We start from the raw sequence: 19,101 nt of genomic DNA on the forward strand, positions 1-19,101 counted from the left end.
CTCTTTCGGGAGCCGAGCAGTCAATTTTTACCAAGCCTAAAACAGATTACAACGATTTACTGAACAAGATGAGAGTAACAACTAGCAGCCTACAATGTCACATTGGAGAAGCCACGCAGAGAAAGAGAAGAAAATTGTATTTTCGCCTGAAAGAGTGGACGAACGAGTTTTTACCCAGAAGAAGCTTGATCAGGTGTGCGACGTAACATTGAACAGGAAGAGGTTATCAAATACGCTTGAGCCACATTCAAACCAGCTAACCAGTAGTAAGTAGTAGGTTTTTAAAATATTATTTATATTTTTAGATAATAAAAAAAGTATTTGTAATTATATGTTTTATATTTGCATACGGTGTATCGTATACGTTAACAACGTTGGCTAGTTTTAGGCCTTAATAATAATAATAATAATAATAATAATAATAATAATAAAACTTTCACTGCCTGTAATTTCTGTATATTAAATTCTTAACAGGGAGGAAAATAAATTGGTATAAACTGTGGAATAACAGAATAAAGTAAAATTGTGGATGTTTTTGTTAATATTCCCTCTTGTCTCTTTCCCCTTCTGTCTGCCCCTCTCCATCAGAATGATCTAACTGGAGACCATGACTCCGTACACCACTCTTTGGCACTGTTTGGGTTCACATCTCTGCCCACTGAAAGTGCTCATGCCAGGCAGGAATCTGATTGAGAGTGAGGGAGATAGCCCCGTTTCCCCAGTAGAAATGAGAGTCGCCCTCCCTTCTCGAAACAAGTCTGGGGAAAACTTCCAGAGTACACTGGTGTTCCGACCTTTCCAGCTAGCGATTTCCCTCTTTAGAGGAGCATTTTCTCACATTGTAAGCCACTGGATGACTGCCATGGAGTTAATGTCAGGAAGAAAACTCTTCCCATCAGGGAAGGCTGCCCACCAATATCTCAGTTCTGCATTTTGTGGAAATCCCTTTGGAAAGTCCATAAATTGCAAAGATAGACCCAGCCTACAAGATGTAAGGTTGGATTTTCACAGGGGATATGAGGAGGAGGAGAAGCAGCAGTGGGAATCTGGGCTAGAGGATGGAGATTCTGACCTTGAAGACACTTCTGATTGGCTGGAAGGAGACTCGGAAGATGACTGTTACAGCTCTGATTCTGAAGATGAACTGGACTTGGGTTCTGATTGTGACTGGGAAATTCAGCCAGTTGTGTTTAAAGTCTGTGCCTCACAAGTGAAAAAAGAATCATTTCTCAACAAGGGTCAGAACAGCCAGTCTGATCTTCAGGCAACTGAGCACGAGGATAAGGTGGAGGAAGATGAGGATGATGATGATTCTGATTGGTCAGACAATTCTGAGGAGTCAGATTGGGATGATGACTCCGAAACAAATGGGGATTCAAAAAGGAATTCGGAGCTTTGGGAATCTTTCTTCCACAGCGATGACCCTTATAATCCCTTGGGATTCTCAGCACCCTGTAGAATGGGGCAAGACTCCAGGGTAGAAAAGACGGAAATGGGGACAGAGACACCAGAGTTGAGACTGGAGACCGAGGGAGCAAAGGTTGAAGACGACAAAGAGGAGCCTAGAGAGTGCAAACACAAAAAGGTAAAGGGTGTAAGAGAAGGGGGGTTGGTTAAAGTGTTGTTAGGTTTGATGATGAATGTAAACACAGTGGTAATTCTGATGCAAGAGAATAGGGGAGTCTGAGTCAGATCTGAGTGTGGTGCTAATAGTAGTCTGTAATACAATTGAAACTATTACATTATGTTGGCTATCCTGGGAGGATGACGTATGAAATCCTGGGGAGGAGTGAGTCAGCTTGTTCCTTTGGAGTACATGGCATGTAATTTTAGCCTGCTGCCATAGCAACAGGCTTCTGTTTACACAAGCAGTTACAAAGTCCTAAATACAGGTTTAATACTTTGCCTTTAAATATGTGTTTGTTAGCAACTTGTTTATTTATAAGCTTTATTTTTATTTTTTTATTATTTCTGTTGAATAACCAAACAAGTTTAACAACCAGCATACTGTGTTGCCAAGAACTTCACCAATGCAAACCATAACAAAATACTCTCTAGATTTTTATTAAACTGTTTGTGGACTACAAGTGTTTAACTACAATAGTACATGTTTTTAACTGCCATGCAAATGTGTTATTGTACTGTACGAGTAGACACTAAATAGGAACCCATTTTATAGTTAATATGGGCAGAACCAAAATTTGAAGACACATATAGGCACAAAGACAGTGGCTGCTAAATTTTATTTTCCAGTATTTGAATAACCGTCTCTATCTCTCTCAGGTGAGATTCAGTCCGGTGGTTCAGGTGCACCATTTGCCAGAGTGTGCATTTGATGATCACGCTGCTCGGAGTGGATCGTGCTGGGAAGAGATGGCAAGAGACCGCCTGCGCTTTCAGAGAAGAGTCCAACAAATTAGCGAGCAGATTGACTGCTGCCTGCAGTCGGAGCACAGAGAGAGAGTCTGGAAGAGGCTGCAGTCAAACCCTATGTGAAAATTCTGATTTGCAATGGGTCAAAATTCCATTCAGTTTAGAATGTATTAATTAAATGTTGTTTAAACAAACACCTAAGTTAGTTTTATAACTGTTTAAAAGCACTGCTATAAGTTTAAACCTTTTGTGTATCTATTTTTGTTATTGATTGTATTTGTTGCTGAAATTCTTAACTTTGTACAAGATGTATTTATTTCCGAAAATATTTAATGTAAATAAAATTATTTAAATCGCAATATTTGTTTTGTCCTAAAGGCCCTAAACATCATAGCCTTCTTATTTGTTGTGTAGCAGGACATAGAATAAAAATGATAGTAGCCTTATGTACATTTAATATGTGTTCTATACATGTGGGCTTATCTCTGCAACATAAAGCAAATTGCAAATATTATCACTGAATACCAGAAGAGGGCCCGTGACAAGACGTCCCCAGACCAGGAAGCTGACAGAGAGGCAGACAGGTACTTGTGGGTGAAAGAGCTGGTACACGCATATTTATTTAAACAAAAACAATGCTCACAGAGCATCAAACAACATAAACCGCTACCAAACAAGCCCCGTGCTTCCTGCATGTGTAGCAATTGTTTTGCATTCTGTTTTGTTTCTCTCACACACACACACACACACACACACACACGTTCCTCCTCTTTGAACACCCACCTTGAACAACAAAAGCTGAGGGTTCTTATACATGTGACCATCTCCAAATTAATACTATATTAATCAATTCGGATATGGTCACACGGTTTAGGCTTTAACCCCATCCACCCTGCCAAACAATTTTTTTTTTTAAATAAACACAATATATTTCTTTTTTAAAACATAATAAGCTACTTACAATATAATTTACACAAAATAATCCCTTTAAATACACTTAAAAGCAGGGATTTGCCCAGCCCCACTAATTATGTGCAGGACTCTTAACAAACTGGAAAAAAAATAAATTATGATATTATTTACGTTCATATGTAAGAACATGACTAATATATTGTTCATATGTCATCCCCTTCTCCAGTGTGCTGTGCCGTGCCACTTAATGTCAACATCTGCCATTTTATCAGTAATTACAACAAGCACTGCAAAGCAGATAATAGTAACAAAGATATGGACAATTCCAAAGAAATTCACACCAATAACATGAATTTAAACAAACGTTTTTAAAAGAGCAAGAAAATTAAAATACAAGACGAAAAACCCTTACTGATAAACCTCACAAAGTCATATGTGCGTTCAGTGGAAGAAACATGAGAATTTCACCCGATACAAATGCCTTTCATCTTCACCCGATACAAATGCCTTTCATCTTCTCTCCGAAGCATTCTTAGCAGCGTTGATCGTTACCTGCACAGATAACTATGAATACAGTGTTTTCCAGAGCAGCCTGTCGCAGTTTACACAAATAAAAGAAACTATCTCAGCCAAACAAAAACTTGCTTGGTACTGAAAGGGTTAAATAAGCATGTACCACTTATGCACAGCTGCAAAACACTCATTAGAAAGTGAAAAAATGTACCTCCTTTTCACATTAGCGAAACACCTATCAGATCACAATTGATTGCACATGTACCAAAATCTGACAAAGTACTACTTTCTGACATTACACAGGTCAGCTTTTGGTTTGTGTACCACTTTCTAACACTACACCAGTGTAATGTCACAAAATGGTATATCCTCGGTATGCGTACCAAAACATGACCTGTGTAACGTCAAGAAATGGTATGTTGTCATATTTTGGTATGTGTAACAAATAGATCTGGTGGCTGTTGTACTGCTGTAAAACTGTTATATCTCTTTACATCTGCATACCGGTTTATCATAAGTGTTTTGCTGTTGTTAAAAATAAGTGAATTTATATTTCAAGTACTTTATTTTTTTTTTTTAATTTAGTCAATTATTTTTTATTATTTTCTCCCAATTTGGAATGGCCAATTATTTATTACGGTCGGCTCACCGCTACCACCCCTGCGCTGACTCGGGAGGGCGAAGATGAATACACGCTGTCCTCCGAAGTGTGTGCCGTCAAGCCGACCGTTTTTTTTCACACTGCAGACTCACCATGCAGCCACCCAAGAGCTACAGCGTCGGAGGACAACGCAGCTCTCGGGCAGCTTACAGGCAAGCCCGCAGGCGCCCGGCCAGACTACAGGGGTCGCTAGTGCGCGGTGAGCCGAGGACACCCTGACTGACCTAACCCTCCCCCCGGGCGACGCTCGGCCAATTGTGCGCCGCCCCTTGGGAGCGCCCGTCCTCACGTGGAGCGCCTTTACTGGATGCGCCACTCGGGAGGCCCCCATATTTCAAGTACTTTAATGACATGTACCAATTTCTGATGGGTGTTTTTCTGCAGTCAAAAACTGGTATGTTTGTATTTCAAGTACTTTTAAAGTTTCTGACAGGTGTTTCAGTGCTGCAGAAGTGGTACATTTATATTTCAGCTAATTCTAGTACATTGCCTATTTTTTTACTAAGTCTGATTTGCAAAGGTGTTGCTCTGCTGCATAATCTGGGTATTGCTATGCTCCTCACTTGCTCTGGGACAGAAACCTTTTTTTCTTCATTATTTTGTACTGGAGGAAAGCAAGGCCCTATTATGTAATTATGTATTCAGGTTATTATTTGTATGTTAACGGTACACCACATGCATACATTTCAACGTTTTTTCTAACGAGAGCCAGATAGAATTTTGAACTGAAGAGTTCAACACTACGGTAAATATTAAATTATCAATGAAGAACTGCAAGTTCACATTAATTGAGCATGTAAATTTACAGCATGCTAAATGATTTAGCTTTCTAAGTAAAAGCTGCATATCAGGTGCAAAGAAAAATAATTTGCCAAATTACAAGACCAGCAATTGTACAGAAATACTATTGTTATTGATTGTATAAAATGTTTTAAAACTACATGTGCACTTTTCCTTTGGATAGTTTCGTTGTTACCATGATCCCTGAAAGATTAGTTAATTGGCTGTGTATTTTAATATTAAAAGTATTAATACAACATCAGTTATACATTTTCACTGAATACAATTTTAGATGTTAAAAAGTTATACGTGGAAAATTGTTTAGACGCTGAACTGAAATGTGTATTTTAGTCACAGAAGTTGAATTACCTGTTCAGTTGTTTGTATTTTGAATCTCATCTGTTTTACGATTTAGGAGGTTTTGTTTCTGGTTACTACCTATTTTTGCTATTTACTATGACTATTAACTCAGGTAGTCACTGCGGGTCAATTGCAACGAACTTGCAGAGTTAGTACGGAGCTGTGTACTAAGTTGCGTACTAGCTAGTACGGTACTATCTCGGGATCATCCCCAGCTGCGTACTAAATTAGTACCAATTGCATCGAAAAAACAAACGGAACAAAGTTGGAGACTAGCTGATCCCCAGATTTAGTACAGTACTAAGGATCAAGCATTGTTGTTGTTACCAAACAGGAACTGAAGGGGGCTCTAAATCATTCATTCGTTCATTCATTACCAGAACTGCGTTATCATTTTACAGGGAGCCAGACACGGCGCGAGGCGGGATGGCTCTGAATCGGAACATTTGAAATATTTGTAACAGTAATGTATGTATTTTACGATATTATGAACTAATAATGATACCCACTGTAACTAAACTGTGAGCCCTGCCTTGCCCGAATCAGGTGTAATTGTTTTGAAGCAATTGAAAAAGTATTCACAAAACAGGCACATATAGATTAATAGTGAAAACAATTGGACAAAAAGGGATGTATAGTGTTGGGGGTAGGGAGACACTAATTTGAAGAAAAAAAAATAAAAAGTGAAGGTGTACCAGCAACATGGAACGTTTCAGATAGTGTTGTGTAAAGGCATAACTTTAAGGCACTGTGCGAAAGGTAGTGTAGGTGATTATCACTTTTCAAACACCCACATAGCCTAGGAATAGACTCAATATTACAGGAACACCTGCAGTTCACTCACAGACCACAAGATTGTTACTTGTTGAAGTTTAACCTACCATATATCAGAAACTAGAGTAGATAGCTACACAGCATTTTTCCTAACGTAACTTTATCCAGGTGTGTGCAATGTTTTATCAAAATCTAACATGTGCCATTTTCACACATTTTTTGCTGATTTGAAAGGTTATTATTATAATATTCATCTGGAGTCCTGTATACACTGTACTGAAGGTGTACAATTGTTTTCTATATCAGTGGTTCTCTACTCTGGTCCCTTTTTAATTGTTTTCAGCTCTTACAGTTGCAGTTCAAGTTACTTATAAAATGGTATAGCTAACTTGAACTCTGCAACTGTTAAAGTTGAAAAAAATTAAAAAGGTTGAATTAAGCAAATTATCAGTTCAATTAAGGGTCTAGTTAAGTAATTGAGAGCTCAGCTGGAATTAAAACCAGTGGGTCCCCAGGACCAGGATTGGGAAACCCTGCTCTATAGCATCCACCAACAAAAGATGCATCTATCATCTGCAACACATATTAGCACCCACCAAAAAAAGCCAACTAGAAATGTATGTTTATAAATAAAATTATCTACTTTAAGGATACCAATAAGGTAACACAAAAATCCAAACAAGTAAAAATAAATGTATATTTGAAACATTGTTTATGTGCATAAGTTTCTGATAAGTGTTTTACTGCTGTCAAAAATTGGTACGTTTACATTTAAAGTTTTCATGCACATACCAGTTTCTGATCAGTATTTTGCTATTGTCAAAAAGCGGTACATTTGTATTTAAACAATTTCTACTGCATGTACATGTTTCTACTCCTGTCAAAAAGTAGCTGATGGGTGTTTCAGAGGTGCCTGCAGTGTGCTTCCATTTAAAATACTCTTTTATACACTGCATGTGCACAGTGTGCTATAATAGAATGAGGACAAACAAGAGAAACAATATTTATAATTTAACAAATATCTACAACTAAACATCGTTTTTGTATATACTACAGATTTGGCACACCCCTAGACTGAACTCTAGCAGCACTTATTACAGGTGTAGTGATTTTTTTCTTTCGTAAAGTCCTCTGATTCTTCATGCTTGGAACTGCAGTCTAGATGGGCCCATCCCAAACACGTCACACTGAATGTAAAAACAAAATAAACACACTTTAAAATATGTTTCCTACATATCTATCTAAAAATCATATACAGTTTTAACTTAAAATACAACTAAGCGCAGTCTCTCAAAATGTTACTAAATGAAAGCTTATCCATTGTGTTTATCTACACATTTGACATCTTTGGTAAAGTGTCTGTTCGTTAATTATTTTCTTCGGACACCGCACAATATCTCCCTTATTTTGATAATTTAATGTCGACATGCATGGACGTGTGCTGGATGTGTACTGAAGAAACGCTTCCACTCGCCGTACAAGATGGCGTCTATTATGTCGTTCTATTTCCGGATGGGCGATATCTTCAACTCTCACCCTCGCTCTCGTTCTTTCTCTTCCGGTTACGTCGGCTCCAGGTATGGCAGTGTGGTTGAACCTCCGGGAGGTTTTAAATGTGAAAAATCCTGTTTAATCTGTTATTAAAATGAATCCCGCTACATTCGTTTTTTATGAAATCCGTATCTATGAAGTGTTACAGGCACATTTCTTGTTATATTGTTTGAATTACATTTGGGATACTTCGGTTAAAAGCTGGTTCATGCGAGAGGGGCTCCCAAGCCATAAATAACGTAGGCCACAAAAAACATTTCTCTTATGTTTGCGTATTTATTGTATTATTTCAATGGATCGACTTTTTAACAAAGCTAGTGGGTGCTCTAGGTACTAGTAACTGGGTTTACTGTATGTTTTATGCTAGTTGATGGAAAATATGGTAATACGCTCAAATACAAAGGGATAGAGACATGTTGGAGATATATCGGGCAACTACAATTAGGACCGCAAACTGAAACTTCTGTTAACGAAGAACAATCACGTTACAAAAAAAAATATTTTGCTCGTCTCTCGGACAGACGCAGCATTTCACGAGGTCTCAAAAACAGCGATGCGTTTATTTGCATTACTTTGACAAAAGTACTGTATCGGTAATTAATTATAAGTGATGGGGTAAGTGGAATTTATAAGTAAATAATCTGTGTCGATGAGACCATGTATAGATAGTGGTGCAAGTTAAATGCGAAAAATCTTTATTACGGAAATACTGTATGATGATCTAAACTTTGTTTCAGGTTTAAACATGGTTCAGCGCCTGACATACCGTCGTAGGTTGTCCTACAACACGACCTCCAACAAGACTAGGCTGTAAGTACATTACATTATTAAAATAAGTGAATATGTGCGTAAAACGGCAAATACAAACACGTATCTCTTTAACAGATCACGAACCCCTGGTAACCGGATTGTGTATCTCTACACCAAGAAGGTTGGCAAAGCCCCCAAGTCTGCCTGTGGCATCTGCCCCGGAAGACTCCGTGGTGTAAGTATTGGTTTTCCATATTTTACCTGTATATGTGTTGCGGTCATGCATTAAAACAGTGACAACGTTGGTTGTTTTGGCAAGCAATACCACGCTATTGGCTGAAAGACTGAGTTGAATTGTTCGGTTTGGGGTGAGTGCCACTTTAACTGGACTTTAAATGCTTCATGATTTTAGGAATAGACCCTTTCAGTATTGACGTGTCATATACCACCAAAATTGACAAGTGACAGGCCAAGTGTTACTGTGTGTAAAAAGCTGTGACTAGTTAAGAAGTCTTATTTTTCATCAAATCAGTAATACCCTATTGTAAATGTTTTACACGCCTCACAGTTATGAAATCGATGTTTGGCATGTAATGCTGCTGTAACAATACATTATTTAATCACGTGATAGTATGGATAATATGATTTGTTAACTTTCCAGTGAAATTTTCAGTTATCCACAAATGTAGCTGTACTGATGTCATGTGTTAATCATTTAACATATTTTCAAAGTTCATTTGAAAATATAATGGTGGGAGGTGGTTCAGGTAGTGTTCTTGAGCCTGGGCTAAGATGTGCAGAATATTTGGAAGGGCATCTTTTGAAAACTTAATGTTAAAAGCGAATTGGCAAATCTCAAGTTCATATCTGCTAACTGCAATAAACTTTTTACAATGGCTGTAAATTACAACAGAATTTCATGTGTAACATCTGAATACCTTAGTTTTCCAATTTACTTTCTAGTTACACATCTCTAATTATGATTGCAAGGTCATTTATGATTTTATCAATGGTGGCATAAGCCAACATTTGTCTGTTTGAAGCTTGAAGGAATGAACTAAGACCGTACTGTATAACATGACTTTAGACGATAATGTGGTGCCACTCTGACTTTTATCCCGTTGACAAATGTATGAACGATGTTGTGTTTTCATTTTCTCATCTATACTTACCCTATTGTGATTTGGTAAGACAATTCTTTAGCATGTTATGTATATACTGTAAGTCACATTGAACACAGGGAGGGATGGATGTTAATAACATTTTGTTACTTTTTCCATTTCTGGAAAGCTTGTTTAAGTTCTTGGCAATTGCCATAATGTGTGGATTTATTTTTTGACAATGCCGTTCAATTTCATGTACAAATGTAATTTTTACAATGCTTTCTCTTCAGGTGCGTGCTGTCAGACCCAAGGTCCTGATGAGGCTTTCAAAGACAAAGAAGCATGTCAGCAGAGCTTATGGTGGTTCCATGTGCGCTAAATGTTTGCGTGACAGGTAAGCAGACTAGCATGTGTACGCATTTTGTGGGTGGGGCGGATGCAACTTTTAGGTTTGCTTCATCTGGAATGAAATGCTCTGGCCTGGCAAGGGATTTACTAAGGCTTTCTAATGGACAATGGTTTCCATTGTTCAGGATAAATACAGGTAGAACCTATTTTGTGAATGGTGCATTTTATTTGTTTTTATGTAAGTGCAAGTATTGAGACTTAAGGTTTGCACATAACCATGTCTAAAATCTTAAGAAAATATTGATTCACAGTGAGCAGTATTTGCATTACATTTTCTGAACAAGAAGTATATTCTGCTATTCAAAATATGAAATGCTTTTGTGCACATTCTGAAAACATGTCATGAAACCTGAAACAATGGAATTTGGTATTTGTTACTGGGAATGGGGGTGCGGGTGGAAATAGTATATTCCTGTTTTTAAAGTATACCTTGAAGCTTAAAAACAAGTTTGGGGCTGTGTGTGAATGTGTGGAACATGTTTTTAACCACTGCTTTTTTTTTTCCTCCTAGAATCAAGCGTGCTTTCCTTATTGAAGAGCAGAAGATTGTTGTCAAAGTACTGAAGGCACAGGCACAAAGCCAAAAAACGAAATAAATGTTTGATTTTGTACCATCACAATAAATGAATAAAAAAAGAGGATTAAGTCCTGTGTCTTTGTTGAATAAGCCTGCTTGTTAGTGAAACTATGCCTTGGCTTTTCAGATGTTCTACACATGTTGATTTATCATTAAATTGACATTGAAGTTTTGTCTTTTTGCATGGAAGCTACTTAATTTAAGCTTAGTAATTATTTGTAGCCATGTGCTTACCATCCACTTTGAAAATGTGGATATACTTTCTTTTTTAAAACCAAAGTCGGGTCTATTAAAAGATTTAATATTCAAGAGGGATGTTTTTATTTACATTTTTTTGGAGGAATTTAACTTAAGTAAAGTTTACAGTCCCAATACAATATACGACTATTGAAGTTGAGCATATGCAACTGTCACACCTTGTGCTTCATAATTGTTCAGGTGGGTGGCCCCATTTAAAATTAAGCAACAGACCCGACATGGCAGGGAGAGTGAGGCCTTTTTGCATGCACTATCAGTAAGCAGACCTTGTTTGATTCCAATCCCCAAGGCAGTTTTTGCTGTATAATAGGCATGGTCCTGCTGCTCCTTGTGTCATAGAATTTACATTTTCAATGACTCCCCCAATTAATACTGGGAGTACTGGTTAACTTTATTTTGTCAAAGGTCAATGCGCATTGGGGTATGTGTAATTAGCCACTTGTATGTTAGCAAGCACTTTTTTTTTTTTGTATCACTTCCTATATGGTGGGTAAACAAAGGATAAGGGAATGTAAGGCAGGATGTGAATGGAAGTTTCACATTTAATACAACTACCATAGGGTATATTTGCAGAAATTAAAAGTATTGTAATACTAGTGTACAGGATTTTTGTTCATAAATTGTTCCTAAAACTGCTCATTGAAATGTGGTAAGCACTATCTGTAGATACTGTATATCAGAATCTCAGGGTGTATGGAGACGTCTGTGTGCCACGTTTACAGTTTGATCCATGTGCACAGAAACCTGCTTTTGCGTGACTTCTGGACTTCGGATTGGTTTAATAAAAAAGAGCATGCTTTTAAAACTAGATATATTTGTTGCAATACCTTACTCAAGATTCTGCATACAGTGCATACATTTTTCATGGTACTGACATCTGTGGGATTGCCTACTGAAGGCTACTTGTGAGTCGTTTGTCCAGTTTTTTTAAACCATGCATGGCTATTTCTTATGTTCTGTTCTGTACCTACTGTAGGTGTACATCATTGGGATCTACACGTTCATGCTAGTAATAGCACTAGTTTTGTATTGCAGCGTTGGCAAGGGGGTTCTATATCATACAGACTGTCTTCTTGACATGACCTGGAAAAAATACATTCAAAAAAATAAAAACGGAGAGAGGGTCAGTTATCTAGGAAAAGGAATGTTATGAATAGATGGGGCTATGATGAGAAGAGAACCTGCTGAGAAGACTGCCCCTCTCCCTCCCCCTCCCCCAGTGTACAGCTACATCTGGCTTCACACTCAGATTATCACTATAACAGGTAAAGTAGTATAAACTTAGTGCCAATTAGGGCCTGTGGAACCAGTTGAATATCCCTTTCACTATTTACTTTTTGGATGAACCGGTGGTAAACAAAAGGGCTTATTATGCTTATAATTATCATTATAATTTCAATTACAGCGCAATTCTGAACGGTTTCTGAGGATGCTAATGAGCGAGCACATTTCACTGAAAAAATTGACCGCAGAAGTGAGTTAGTGGTAAAGAAACGAATCCCATTGAAAAACCATCCCATCCGTTGAATTAAGATTAATTACGCCATTGTGGCTCCAATGTAGAACCAGCATTGTGAAACTGGTTTGTAAATTTGAACCAAAATGGTAAACACAGAGCGGGCTAGCGCTGATTTATCCGCGTCAGAAACAAAAGGTCCTGTCTAGTGTATAAAATGTGAATGCCAAAGCATGCTTTCTGTGTCGTGCTATTGGTTTTGAAAATTGAAATACACCTGTAATGCTTATATTAATATTGACAGTTTTTTATCAAAACATTTTAACAACAATTGTTATTTTTAGGAAAACCAACCACCAGTTTACCTCTACTTCCGGGACACGCCGGATTGACTTGTTACGTGGCCGAGTGCTGTGGGTCTGCTGAGGGAAAGAAGTCTGGCTGTATCTCTTGTATCAGTTTTATTACAATTTTTTAAATGGAGACCATGTACGGGATTCCCTTCACGGTGCTGGAATGCGCCAATTTAAAACTGAAAAAGCCGTCTTGGCTCCATATGCCCTCAGCAATGACTGTTTATGCTTTAGTTATTGTCTCGTACTTTCTCATCACAGGGGGTGAGTATGCAGCTCAAATGAAAACAAAACAAAATTAAAGAATCTGATTTCTGCAAAAGTAAACATTGAGATAAAAAGCAATAATGCATAATATTGTCATGTATTAAGTGTACGTAAGGGGACGAACTGAGGTATTTAGTTAAATGCTGTACGATAACGAATTTACAAATAAATTTATTAATTGGAAAATTGCCGTATATAATGAACGCTAGAAGTATGCAATGTTAATGTAAAAACTAATGATGTGTAGTTAGTCACCTCTTAAATTGACATCTCTGCAGACTGGGTTGTGATTCTTTTCCAGAACACGTGAGTCCTAATGAGATGTAAATATTTACAGGTTTTATTTATTTATTTATTTTTGTATCAATACATTTTTGTACATAAGTGAAACTTAATCTTTTATAGGAATCATTTACGATGTAATTGTGGAACCCCCAAGTGTTGGCTCTATGACTGACGAACATGGTCACCAGAGACCAGTAGCCTTTTTGGCGTACAGGTATGACAATACTGTACCTACTACACTCTACACAAGCTTATACAATAGTATGTGAATGCACTTCTTTAGGCACAGTTCAGGTGTCTGGTGGAATTGCTACATGATGACAGCCAGAGGTTACAGAGTTGACTGCTTCTCTTTATAGAAAATAATAATAATCAGATGTGTGGTTTAACTAATCAAGTAAATATACATATACTTATATCATTGCAACAGGCTTTAAACAGCATTAGGTACATTATTGTTTAGTTTGTTGCAACTCTTTTCTGCACTAGATACCAGTTCATTTGGACATTAAAAGACCATTAAAGAACTAGGTACTGAAGATGGATAGAAAGAAAATGTTGGTTCTTTTTAGTCCTGTTTATGTTTTAGAGGGACCAATTTGAATGTATTTCTTGAGGTCAAGTGACCTTTTTGTTCATATTGCTTGGAACTAATATAGTTTTAAATGTTTTCTTTCAGAGTGAATGGGCAGTACATCATGGAAGGCCTTGCTTCCAGTTTTCTGTTCACAATGGGAGGGCTTGGGTTTATAATACTGGACCGTTCCAATGCACCAAACATTCCAAAGCTAAACAGATTCCTGCTTCTGTTCATCGGATTTGTCAGCGTCTTGCTCAGTTTTTTCATGGCCAGAGTATTTATGAGGATGAAGCTGCCGTAAGTTTTTTTTTGTAATTTATTTGTCAGTGTAAAAATAGCAAAACATTTGTAGTAGATTGTACTTGTTCAGAGAACCATACTAAAAATGCCTTGTTTCTACAGCTTCTGTTAGCATCCATTTAATTATTGATGTGTTTTCTTTTATGATGTGGACACTAGGCTGAACTTTGATTAAGACCACCCTAAATATATAGAATGAGGGAGAAATATTAGAGTAATGTCAAGATTTGTATTGTGATGGGTATATCCTAATACACTATATAAGTTTGATCATCAAAATGTTTTGCCAGTAGTCTGATATTGATGACTTATCCAATGTAACAAATACCACATTTTCATGGAATAGCTCCAGTACCTGATCGGCTACCCACAAGACTTCAGGATCATTCAGTGCATTTACATGGCCAGTAATGTTCCACCGGTATTCGGAATACTGAATAATCAGACTATATATTCCACCATGTAAACAGCATATTCGGACTATGAAGAGCAATATTCCACCTCTGTATATTTGGAATATTGGAGGTTGCATATTCCACTAGTATGCAGAATACTAGTGGTATATAAAGCCATGTAAACAGCATATTCCGACTATGAAGCGTAACCCACAACAGACACGCACAATAACAAATACTCACAGCAGTAAACATGACGGCACATGCGAGAAAATGCAGCTGCTTTTGGTCTGATGAGGAGACATCACTTTTATTAAGGATTTTAAAGTCGTAAAACAGCTTGATGGCAAGAAATAGAGATGTGTAGAAGTGTTTAAAAGGATGGTAGAAAAAATCATGAAGAGGTATTTGAGAGAACTGTGGATCATGGTCTTCATCGATGTAAAGTTTTAAAAGCACAATCCTATAAAGCAAAAAAAACAAAAAACAAACACAGGAGTGGGGTGAATCTATCAATTTGTCCTTACTTCAACCTTATGAATGACATACTGGGTAATCGGCCGCTCGTTTCACTGACCCAGTGTGGCATGCGAAAGTGCATCCCATGAGAGTGCACCCCTTCAGTGCAGCAGTGTGCCTTAACATGTGTGCATCATTTGATGTAAGGGGAGACGATGGAAAAAACCTTGTGTGTCACATTTTAAAACTAGAAAAAGAAACAAGCACATGCTGTACACTTTCCTCTTTGCAAGCTTTTCCCACATCTGTACTTTTGCTGTAGGTGTGTTTATTCATACAACGTTTTTACTTGTATTACAAAATTGACGATAAGTGTATAAAAATCTTAATGTTTTATTAAGTGTAGCACTGTATATAACCAGTAAGTAGCAAAAATACAAAACAAAAAGGAAAAATATATTTATTATGTAAAGGGTGCACTTTCCACACCGGCGTGGTGTGGACATCGGATTTGTAGAAGCAAGTTACCCTGACCAGTTGACTGACGAGACTGAAGGAAAACATTTTATCAGTATGTCATCAAATTATAATATATTAGCCATCACATACATAATATTTATTTGTTTTAGTTGTATTTATTTATTTTTAAAAGTTTCTAAAGTGCTACTCACCAGTAGGTATCGGGACGCGGTATAGATACAGTATAAATTGCTCTTACAGTTTGAGTACAAAAGAATATACAGAAAACAAATATCCATGCATGCTAGATCTGGAAATTATATATCTAAATTTTAAAACAGCATACATTTATTTGTTGTTATTATATATATATATATATATATATATATATATATATATATATATATATATATATATATATATATATATATATATATATATACAATTACAGCTCTCTAACAGAAATTCAATCAAATGCGCTTTGAAAAAACAACTGGATGTAATGACAATTATATTTATATAAAATGTATGTATATATTTATATTGTGTGTGTGTGTGTGTGTATATATATAATATATACAGTGCCATGAAAAAGTATTTGCCCCGTCTGATTTTCAGGATTTTTGCATATTTTTGACACCGAATGTTATCAGATCTTCAACCAAAACCTAATATTAGATCAAAGGGACCCTGAGTGAACAAATAACACAAACATTTGATACATATTTAATTTATTTATTAAAGACAGTTATGCAACACCCAATGCCCCCATGTGAAAAAGTAATCACCCCCTTAGACTCAATAACTGGTTACGCCACCTTTAGCAGCAATAACTGCAACCAAACGCTTCCTGTAGTTATTGATTAGTCTCTCACAGCGCTGTGGAGGAATTTTGGCCCACTCCTCCATGGAGAACTGCTTCAACTCAGTGACATTTGTGGGTTTTCGAGCATGAACTGCTAGTTTCAGGTCCTGCCACAACATCTCAATGGGGTTTAGGTCTGGACTTGCTTGTGTGTTTCGGATCATTGTCTTGCTGCATGACCCAGCTGCGCTTCAGCTTTAGCTCACGGATGGATGGCCTGACATTCTCCTGTAGAATTCTCTGATACAGAGCAGAATTCATGGTTCCTTCAATGATGGCAAGGCGTCCAGGTCCTGATGCAGCAAAGCATCCCCAAACCATGACACTACCACCACCATGCTTGACCGTTGGTATGAGGTTCTTACTGTGGAATGCAGTGTTTGGTTTTCGCCAGACATAACAGGGGCCCATGTCGGCCAAAAAGTTACACTTTTGACTCATCTGTCCATAGAACATTTTTCCAAGAACTCTTGAGGATCATCCAGGTGCTTTTTGGTACATTTGAGACAAGCATTCATGTTCTTCTTAGTGAGCAATGGTTTCTGCCTTGCTACTCTGCCATGAATCCCATTTTTGCCCAGTGTCTTTCTGATGGTGGAGTCATGAACACTGACCTTAGCCGAGGCGAGAGAGGCCTGCAGATCCCTGGATGTTGTTCTAGGGTTCTTTGTGACTTCCTGGACGATTTTACGCCTTGCTCTTGAGAGATTTTGGCAGGACAGCCACTCCTGGGAAGATTCACTACTGTCCCAAACTTTCTCCATTTGGACAATATGGCTCTGACTGTGGTTCGGTGGAGCCCCAGAGCCTTAGAAATGGCTTTGTAACCCTTTCCAGACTGATAGGCATCAACAACTTTTTTTCAGGATGTCTTTAGGAATTTCTTTTGTTCGTGGCATGATGTGCCTATAGAACCTGTATGCTGACAACTTCACTCTGATGGTAAGGGCCAAAGTTAGTCAGATTTATATTGGGCATGGCTGGCCCAAATCAGACCAAATTAGTCAAACAGCTGACCCTAATTATCCCTTTAATTGGGTTGAGTTAACTAGGGGGGGGCAATAACTTTTTCACACCTGAAGATTGCATGTTTGATTACCTTGCACACCAAACAAATGAAAGAAGCACCAAACTGGTGTCATTTTTTTCTCTCAGACTCTCTCTATATACTACTACAACCCACAAAAAAAATCTGACCAAATACAATGTGAAAAATGTGCAAAAATGCAGAAAATCAGACGGGGCAAATACTTTTTCACGGCAGTATATATATATATATATATATATATATATATATATAAATACACACACACAGTATTTGCTTTAGTTATTTACTCTGGTTATTCTACTGGACATTTGTTTACCTTAGGCGCTGTTGACAATGTGTTTGGCTAAATGGGCAACTCATCTTCAATCTGTCTCCTTGTTGTATTAATAAAGACATAAGTGTGCATGTCTGCGTGAACACATTGCACTGAATTAAGACCCACAAGTATCTACACAATCTCAAAATACCAGAATCCATATCTGAAAAAACAAATAACAGAAATATACGCCAACACCACCAGCTCTTTACAGTAAACAACAAACTATTCTACAATCAGCACTCTTTTGGTTTGCAGTGGGAAACAAGGTACGCTTGCGTTAGTGGCATAAAAGGAATATTCTGTTTACCATGTAAACATGGAATATGAAAGGAATAGGAGAATTCTGCCTGCATGTATACAGAGCATTCAGAATATTCTAATATTCCAAATACTTCATATTCTGAATACTTGTGCCATGTAAACGTACTGAATGAAACATTTGATGTAAGTCAATTAAACATTCAGGGTAGCTATGATAACAATGAATACTGTATATATGCAATTTAATATAAAATCTTGCTTTGTTTTGTACCTCGATACATGTTTTTTTTTTTTGTTTTGTTTTTGTTTTTCAAATTTCCAGGGGATACCTTATGGGCTGAAGACTTCCTTTCCTGAAAATGAACATGAACATGGTTTTTGGAAGTATGTGAATCGTGAAGAAGAGATTTTGGAGGCAGCAGAAACAACTGTCGGATACCTGTAGAAAACAAATGCAGTTCCCTTTATTTCAGTGGTGTATAAAAAAGAAAAAACCTTACAAAAAATCAGTTATTGATTAGACCCAAAAAAGAACAACCCAAAATATATCATTTTTAATATTAACTTGCCTATTCAGATGTTTGTACTAAACTGTAAAATGAATATTAATTAAAAATATATTTTGGGAATTGGTGAAATAACTAGCCTATTTACTAAAAAATGAGAGCGCTGAACACTTGTGATGTAAAATCTAAGTATATCATCTTAAAATATTACCTGATGTACTTGAATATTGGCTGTAAAAGCTATTAAATCACAATTTTAAAAGTTGATTTGGACAGTTTTTTTAATAAGTTTGTGAATTTTCTACACTCTTGAAATAGAGCCAAGGGTTGCCTAAATATAGTGTACTGTAAAGGGGTGTTTTTTTTGTACAGAAAAACAGAAAAAGTAATTTTTACTTGCAATACTTTGTTATTGTGTTCTGTACTAAAATAAGTTAATTTTAGGTGAGTACATTGGTATTAGGTTAATTAAAATGTAATTTATAATACTACTGTATGAGGAGCTTTAGGGCCCTTTCACTCTGGGTA

General features: G+C 37.1%; 3 protein-coding genes across 3 annotated transcripts; all 3 read left to right on the plus strand.

The window, feature by feature from the left end:
- Positions 1–21: 21 nt before the first annotated feature.
- Positions 22–2,732, plus strand: LOC117421301 (protein phosphatase 1 regulatory subunit 15B-like). The gene is made up of 3 exons (XM_034035515.3): positions 22–266; positions 589–1,585; positions 2,284–2,732. Exons 2-3 carry the CDS (start codon positions 608–610, stop codon positions 2,494–2,496), a joined length of 1,191 nt encoding a protein of 396 aa, XP_033891406.3. The 5' UTR covers positions 22–266; positions 589–607; the 3' UTR covers positions 2,497–2,732.
- Positions 2,733–7,875: 5,143 nt separating this feature from the next.
- On the plus strand, positions 7,876–10,823 carry LOC117420967 (large ribosomal subunit protein eL34). Its single transcript, XM_034034783.2, has 5 exons — positions 7,876–7,950; positions 8,662–8,734; positions 8,810–8,909; positions 10,068–10,171; positions 10,697–10,823. The coding sequence occupies exons 2-5, from the start codon at positions 8,670–8,672 to the stop codon at positions 10,779–10,781; spliced, it is 354 nt and encodes a 117-aa protein (XP_033890674.2). The 5' UTR covers positions 7,876–7,950; positions 8,662–8,669; the 3' UTR covers positions 10,782–10,823.
- Positions 10,824–12,660: 1,837 nt separating this feature from the next.
- Positions 12,661–18,838, plus strand: LOC117420938 (oligosaccharyltransferase complex subunit ostc-like). The gene is made up of 4 exons (XM_034034718.3): positions 12,661–13,093; positions 13,502–13,595; positions 14,061–14,258; positions 18,390–18,838. The coding sequence occupies exons 1-4, from the start codon at positions 12,955–12,957 to the stop codon at positions 18,406–18,408; spliced, it is 450 nt and encodes a 149-aa protein (XP_033890609.3). The 5' UTR covers positions 12,661–12,954; the 3' UTR covers positions 18,409–18,838.
- The last annotated feature ends 263 nt before the right edge of the window (positions 18,839–19,101 follow it).

The sequence above is a fragment of the Acipenser ruthenus genome, chromosome 1, assembly GCF_902713425.1.
Source record: "Acipenser ruthenus chromosome 1, fAciRut3.2 maternal haplotype, whole genome shotgun sequence".
Taxonomy (NCBI): Eukaryota; Metazoa; Chordata; class Actinopteri; order Acipenseriformes; family Acipenseridae; genus Acipenser; species Acipenser ruthenus.

Excerpts from the sequence above, each read along its gene's own strand:
- LOC117421301 (XM_034035515.3), top strand. The coding sequence starts at position 608 with ATGACTCCGTACACCACTCTTTGGCACTGTTTGGGTTCACATCTCTGC. Across the intron at positions 1,586-2,283 it reads GAGAGTGCAAACACAAAAAG|GTGAGATTCAGTCCGGTGGT; the intron begins GTAAAGGGTGTA and ends TATCTCTCTCAG.
- LOC117420967 (XM_034034783.2), top strand. The coding sequence starts at position 8,670 with ATGGTTCAGCGCCTGACATACCGTCGTAGGTTGTCCTACAACACGACC. Across the intron at positions 8,735-8,809 it reads ACCTCCAACAAGACTAGGCT|ATCACGAACCCCTGGTAACC; the intron begins GTAAGTACATTA and ends TCTCTTTAACAG. Across the intron at positions 10,172-10,696 it reads GCTAAATGTTTGCGTGACAG|AATCAAGCGTGCTTTCCTTA; the intron begins GTAAGCAGACTA and ends TTTTCCTCCTAG.
- LOC117420938 (XM_034034718.3), top strand. The coding sequence starts at position 12,955 with ATGGAGACCATGTACGGGATTCCCTTCACGGTGCTGGAATGCGCCAAT. Across the intron at positions 13,094-13,501 it reads GTACTTTCTCATCACAGGGG|GAATCATTTACGATGTAATT; the intron begins GTGAGTATGCAG and ends AATCTTTTATAG. Across the intron at positions 13,596-14,060 it reads GTAGCCTTTTTGGCGTACAG|AGTGAATGGGCAGTACATCA; the intron begins GTATGACAATAC and ends GTTTTCTTTCAG.